General features: G+C 41.5%; 1 protein-coding gene across 2 annotated transcripts; it reads right to left on the bottom strand.

Annotated features, from left to right (window-relative positions):
• Window positions 1-667: 667 nt before the first annotated feature.
• nr4a2a (nuclear receptor subfamily 4, group A, member 2a) lies at window positions 668-5,552 on the bottom strand. 2 transcript variants are annotated; one of them, XM_056437693.1, is made up of 8 exons: window positions 5,450-5,552; window positions 4,906-5,023; window positions 3,810-4,678; window positions 3,206-3,335; window positions 2,889-3,052; window positions 2,318-2,520; window positions 1,985-2,163; window positions 668-1,870 (listed from the first exon to the last, which is right to left on the bottom strand). In XM_056437693.1, the coding sequence occupies exons 3-8, from the start codon at window positions 4,674-4,676 to the stop codon at window positions 1,614-1,616; spliced, it is 1,800 nt and encodes a 599-aa protein (XP_056293668.1). In that variant the 5' UTR covers window positions 4,677-4,678; window positions 4,906-5,023; window positions 5,450-5,552; the 3' UTR covers window positions 668-1,613. The 2 variants fall into 2 exon arrangements, with proteins under 2 accessions (XP_056293668.1, XP_056293660.1); XM_056437685.1 differs by having other exon boundaries at window positions 4,906-5,007.
• Between the last annotated feature and the right edge of the window lie 1,421 nt (window positions 5,553-6,973).

The following is a 6,973-nucleotide window of genomic DNA, read 5'->3' as shown; positions in this document are numbered from 1 at the left end:
GTGTCTCTTTTTTCACGTTTAAAGTGTATGAAATATAGAAGAGACAACTTGGTGTTTCTTCGAAACAGTGTATTTTTGATGACTAAAATATTCCCTCAAATTCGTTTTAAATAAAACGATTATAATGGTGAAATATGTGCATCATATTTTTGCCGAAGCAGATAATTTCAAATCAAGATGAAACAAGACTAGGCCTGCATATTATTTGCGACATATTCGTACTCTTTAAATGCGCCAACTTTGTTTTCAACTAACTAGGTCTACAAAATGTCAGATATAATTAACATATTAAAATAAACAACTTATTAAAACATGTTTCATTTATAATGTCTGTAAGCGCCGATCACAATACTTAAGGAAATTAGCATAAATTCCATTTCCAAAATTATATTTTCTCTCTCGTGGTTTAAGTAGCTCTTTCCCACCAGAAATGTCTTAATTTAAAAAATAAATTATTTCAGAGAAATTATTTAGCAATGAATTGATTTAAAAGTTTTATTTGTAAACATTTAAATATGTATTTCTCTTTAAAGTTTATTTTTATTTTTTATCCGGCCCCAAAAGCGTTACATAAGTTATAAGTACATGATGATGTCAAAGATGTGGGCCTATCACACACTCATGAACCTCTGGATATAAGATAGGAGTTTTTCATTTCCAAAACGTGTTAAATCATAACTATCTAGACTTTTATAAGACATAAAACATAGACAACGTGCTCAGCATGAACTTGGATGGTTTGAAATCTTTTAAATTGCACCATGCTTAGTGTAGCTCTTGGCAATATAAATAATAAATATATAGAAACGTTTATATTCAACAGCAACAATACTTACAGCACATACAAACAAGGAATGTCTGACAGTTTTACAAACACCATGGGTCCCTCATTTTCTATACAGATGAGATATTTTTCCACATATCATACATAAAAGAAGTGCCATAACTACGAATCTGTATCAAATCTAGCAGACTACATAGTGTCCGGTATATATTATATGTAGACATCACCTCAGCAAGTGCCTATAAAAGAAAAGGAAAACAAAATAAAACTAGAACATGCGTTGTCTTTTCTGGATACTTTTTGGGATCCTGTCAGAAACACATAGGCACGCGTCAGAAAAGAAAAGAAAAGAAAATGTTCATTATAACAAACTTTGTACACATGTTATAAACCGATGCATTGAAGGCATCACATAATCTATAATAATATACAGTGTATGTTCGTGTGTGTGCGCGTGAGTGGTCATATGTACAAATGAAGTATTCTACATCTGATGCTGAATCAGTAGAGACTATATGTTAAATAAACAATACGTGATTGTACAACCGGATTTACTTTGTTGACAATTTGTCCACCTGAAAAAAATTCCGATTCACTTGTTTGGCAATCAAATTTGATAAAGGCCCAAACAGCAAAGAAACTGCTGTTATTCTTTTTTTTTTTTTTTTTTTTTTTTTCCACCATTCCTTACTCATAATGCGTACTGTTTGTTCAATTAGCCTACGGAGCTTGCACATCTTCAGAAATAATAACGTTACAAATCGGTCAAGTCTGACTCTTAATAAACAGTCTTTTGGAAGTTCTTTGAGGTCTTGCCATCGAGTCAGACTTAGAAAGGTAAGGTGTCGAGGAAAAGTTTGTCAATTATTGCTGGCGGAGGGACTAGATCTTCTAGTTTTAGGTAAAAGATACGCTGCAGACCTTGGGTACATAGTGTGCGCAGTTCAGGGAGCTTTCCCAAGAGTTTTGACAAGTAGTTGGGACGATTCAATCCACCGCCATTGAAAGTCACTTGATCTTTGAGGCAGTTGACTATCTTGTTTTGGAGATCCTCAACTCGTTTGGGTTCCTTAAGCCCGTGTCGCTCTGAAATACAAAAAAAAGGACAAAGATAAATGATTACAGATGCATTCACTTGCTCTGCCTTGCATGCATTGGAGCGCAGGCACAGTTTCCCAAGGAGCAGCCGCCTTTACGCACCTGTTACCATGGCGAGAGCTGCAATGCAGGAGAACGCTGATATGTCTATATTCATGCTCTGCAAGTTGGAAGAAAAGTCCACGATAGCGTCCACCCACTCTCCAAATCCACGGACGCACTGTAGCCTGTGTAACACCACTCCGTTACAAAATATAAGTTTGCCTTCCACTGGGTTGGACCTGCAATTAATAAGAGAATGCCGTTAATTACGCGTGACTATAAATTGGAATTTAACAGCCTTGTTATTATTGGGCAGCAGCGCAATGAAGATTGAAGGAGGAGCTGATTATCTAAAGACAAGATATAGTGTTATTTAATAATTACGCGGTTTACCTGTACGCCAGGCGCAGGACAAAAAGTTCAAGGAAGGCGGATTCAAAGAGGAGATCTTGATCTTGCTTCGGTAGATCAGCAAAGCCGGGGATCTTCTCCGCCCAGCCCCGGATGATCTCCATGGAGCCCGTCAGGAGATCATAGAACTGCTGGATGTGCTGAGTGTTGTCTCCAGTCATTTGGTAGTCAGGGTTAGCCTGGAACTGGAATTTAATTTAAACAGCGCCTTAATGAGGTCCTTTAAAATATATAATCCGTGAAATTGCCAATGCCCATTTCCAAGAGGGAGAGGGTGCCTTTTCACGATTAAATTCATGTCTTTTTTTTATTAAATTCTCTATTTCAACGCAATATACTTAGGAAAAAATATGCCACATTAAAAGGCTGACAAAGTTAAGAGTTCGGCGATGTATTACAGACAACTTTCAAGGCAATGAATTGTTGCAAGACTCAATTAAAAAGACCGTACATCTTGTTCCTTCTGTTTTCGCCCGGAGTCGTAACTGTCAACTTTTTTTTCTTTTTAAGTGCTGTGTGTGTTTTATTTCTGGAATCATGGTACTTTACTTACTCTTGAGTAATCCAAAGCAGACATGGAGGGGTTGGAGTCCACATGGGTCCTAACAAGTGCGCTTATGAGGCTCACCGGCGGCGAGGGTGGGGAGGGCTCCTGTGGACTTTTGGGTTTGGATGGTAGGCGTCCTCTCCGACCTTTCAGATTATCAGTTCGGACAACTCAATTGGAAGAAATACATGACATATGAGTCATTAATATGTCCTCCTTTTGTTGTGCGTAAACACTTAAATATGGTATAAATAACACTCCAACACATTATTACGCACATGTGGATATAAACTACTGGTATAAAATGCATGGTCTAAACATACCTTCTCTCACCATTCCGACGACCATGCACTTCTGGAAACGGCAGAACTGGCAACGATTTCTTCGGCGTTTGTCAACAGGACAGTTTTTATTTGCTAAACACACGTATTTTGCATTTTTCTGAACGGTGCGCTGGAAAATAAGAAAAGCATCATGTCACTCTGCAGGCTTATTATTTTGAAGGCTGTAGAACATGTAGAAAACGAACATAACATAACAAAAATGAAATAGATAAAAACGATATAATATCTGTCTCATCTCCTGTTTGGGCTGCGCCGTGAGCCAACAAGAGGGAATAGACCGCCAGCGAATACACACTCGTATTGTCTTTCATATGTTACTTATTCCTTTGAGATCAACTATATGGACCGATATGCTTGTCATATAAAGTTATTTTAGGCAGACACTTGTAGGTCTGTAATATTTAACGGGGCCCATATTGTAATTGCAATCCTCTCCGATGTTCAGCTTGCGTTTATTATTATTTTGTCGGGAAATTGGGCAGACTAGATAACTCACGAGCGCCGTGAATAAGAAGGAACACACAGCATATCTTTCATGTAATAACAGTAACACTGATTCACGGTTGCTGTCACGTCAGCCCACCTTGAAAAATCCTTTGCAGCCCTCGCAGGTCCTCACTCCATAATGCTGGCACGCTGCGTTGTCCCCACATACCGCACACAGACCCTCGTTTGACGGAGATCCTCGGGACGGGGGCGATGGCACTTGGCTGTCCACCAGCTGGTGCCCGTGGCCGAGCTGCAGGGAGTGAGGAAAGGCCAGACCCGCCTGTTTCCGCATGGCGCTGGGCACCGCAAAGCTCTGGCCGTCAAGGCCGCGGTGCACGCCCGGGTTGTCGTGGTTCATGGAGACGTGCAGCGGCCCGTCGAACCGCATCTGACAGCTGGAAACGGGAGTACCGGGCGGGGACTGCTTGAAAGAGAAAAGCGAAAGCCTCGACACTGGATTCTTGCGCTGGTCCATCATATGAGACGTGGCCGCAACATAGTTCTGGTGGAAACTGTGGAGGGAGCCCGGGTCCTCCCACATGTGATTTGGCTGAACCTGGAAGTTTGGTGTGCTCGGGGCGTGAGGTGAGGAGGGTTTGAAGTACATAGGCCCAGAGTGAGACATCATTTCTTCCGACTGAGGTGGCATGTGGCTCTGCTGATGGTAGTTGAGCATCTGGACGTCCTCCACCTTGATAGAGGACTGCTCAGAGTGGGGCATTTGATACAGACAGGGCGGTTTGACGTCGTAACTGGTGTTGTAGTTGTCCATGAATGTGCTGAAACTTGGGAGAGAAGTAGTGGCTGTGATCTCTGTGTTGGTCAAGTCCATACTAAACTTCACAAACTCAGGTGTTAAGAAGTCGCAGCTGTATTCTCCCGCGGGGTGGTAGCTGTAGCTCTGGGTTGCAGGACTAGCTCCTTGAGGTGATGATCCATACTGAGCCTGAACGCAGGGCATGGCTGAAAACAAAAACCGGTAGAAACACATCAGAATTCCTCAAATAAATGTTCAAAATGTGAAGAGAGTTTTACGGTTTACTGTTCAATCTAATTTTACTCAAATAAAAAATGTATATATGTAAAAACACGATTATAAGAACTTTGTATTTATAAGTGATTCCAGAATAAAATAAGATAAACAATACCACATCTGTATTTATATTGTTAAATAATGTTCCATATCCTACCTCAAGTCTTCTGACAGTTTTTCGGTGACACTTGAAATGGGTATTATCGGGAGTTGTGTGCTTGTCCGGGTTCAAGAAAGCGGCTCTGTTGTGGATCTTCCCCTGATAAAACACATCACTTTGACATTGATTATAAAATAAAACAAATGTCTAGAAAAATATTTCTCCAACACAAATGCGCACCCATTTAGAATTATGCACAGCGTTTAAAATGTCATTAAAACAAACTTTGAATAGATACAGTCAAAATAAGTGCATATAGGAATTAAACGGACCAAGACGTATTTTGCTATTCTTATTTAAAAAGTGTGCGCTTGAGAGTGATACACAGACCAACTTCGCGCACTTGACAAATAGTGAGAACCTACAATGCTGGAGAAATATCAGCAACGCTCATATGCACAGTCTGTGTCAGACTCAGTTGTGGAAGCTACGAAGTCAGTTAAACAGCGAAAACAGACGAAAATGAAACACAATTAAAAGGCTCCAGAGAAGGCGATGACAATAAAGCGCATTGTGTGGCAAAGAGATGAGTGAATCTTACCTTTTTCACATCAGGATCGTGACTTTCAATCCATGCGATAAGCATGCAGGGGGTATTCATCAATTTCTGTAAAAGCTCCAAATCGTGAGCAGCGGCACCCAACAAAGCCAGGCAGACAAACCGTGTGACTCCGCGCACTGACAGCGACACTAGCTTCGACTACCCAGTCTGGCCAATGTGGCTTTGTTTATGTGAGCTCTGGATACCGTGGCCCACGTGTTTCACGGCTCGACGTCATCGGCGTCGACGCCGGCATGGACCAATCCGGGTGGGAACTTTCTCAAGCCCCAATTTTTCTGGCGAATATGTTTGTCTTGTGGTATGTGTTCTATGTTGCTTCCCACATGGACATTAGCAGAGATGTAGTGGAGGCTTTACCCTTCCGGGCTCAGTTCAGACACTCGTGTGTTTGCTCAGTATACTTGTGTCAGGCTTGTTTTGGGCAATTACTAATCTGCTGTGATATTATTTTATGTATCACTCGGTAAATTGAAGTTTCTGCAAACTTTAAAAAAAGAAAAGATATTGATGTGTGTAATAACGTTTGTTTTCAACACACCAAAACAGCCATTGTTTATGTCCAGACAATGCAGTTAATTCAACATTCAATAAAGGTATACTTTGCAGCAACACACTTGTAAAGGTGCATTTTTTTTAATAATCCGGCATTAAAACACACAGCTCACATCTCTACAGACGAGTATTGATCATATTTAATGCCTGATGGTTGTTATTACAGTGTAATATGAGAGAAGTGCACATTGGCACAGTTATGTCACAATGTGGCTAATACGCCAGACTCACTACACTTGTATGAAATATATGCCTAATGAAGCGAGGGTCAATATTATTCTTCGTTATCTTCTGACAGGATTTATGTATTTCAATTGTGTTCCAAATATAGACCTCAGATGGGGTCGGGTCTGCGGGGTGGGCCGCCTATTCATAGAGCTGGTATAGCTGCTGGAGGAGGAAGAGGGGGATAATTAGCGGGCCTGAAGCCAGTTGTCATGAGGGAACCAATTTGGTCCCCAGAGAGGGAAACGTGATAGCAGCGGGCAGAATGGAGAGTGACGCAGAAAACGCTCAAGTTGACGGAGTCGCCAAAACAATCTTTTGGCTTTATTGTTCTGCAGCGATGGCATAACTGATCTCTGTGTAATCTTACACCAGCACCTTGTGGCCAATGGAGTTGGTCTACATTTTTAAACATTCATATTGGCCAGGGCATCAAGCCAAGGTGAGGAGGGAGCGCGCACTTAGGGCGCAACACAATATGTGGAGAGGTATGGCCACATGCACGTTACAGAAGCCATGCGTCACGGCGGGAGCTGCGTCGTGTGTGATTTCTAGTGGATTGGCGCTAGGAGTCACAAACAACCACCAGTCTCTGAGCAGTTTGTGTATGTGCCTTGTCCTCAGTGCACCCGAGGATAGAGTGTGCAAGGAGGGTGAAAAAGGAAACCGTATATCGTGGTTACACTTACCTCTAGAGGACACTATTGTTCACCAGCAATACATCAA

This window comes from Pseudoliparis swirei, chromosome 2, assembly GCF_029220125.1.
Source record: "Pseudoliparis swirei isolate HS2019 ecotype Mariana Trench chromosome 2, NWPU_hadal_v1, whole genome shotgun sequence".
In the NCBI taxonomy this organism is placed as follows: domain Eukaryota; kingdom Metazoa; phylum Chordata; class Actinopteri; order Perciformes; family Liparidae; genus Pseudoliparis; species Pseudoliparis swirei.
Note: the sequence above shows the minus strand (reverse complement) of the source record. Positions and strands in the feature narration are given on the sequence as shown.

Excerpts from the sequence above, each read along its gene's own strand:
- nr4a2a (XM_056437693.1), bottom strand. The coding sequence starts at position 4,676 with ATGCCCTGCGTTCAGGCTCAGTATGGATCATCACCTCAAGGAGCTAGT. Across the intron at positions 3,053-3,205 it reads CGTCGGAATGGTGAGAGAAG|TTGTCCGAACTGATAATCTG; the intron begins GTATGTTTAGAC and ends CTTCCAATTGAG. Across the intron at positions 2,164-2,317 it reads GTCCTGCGCCTGGCGTACAG|GTCCAACCCAGTGGAAGGCA; the intron begins GTAAACCGCGTA and ends TATTAATTGCAG.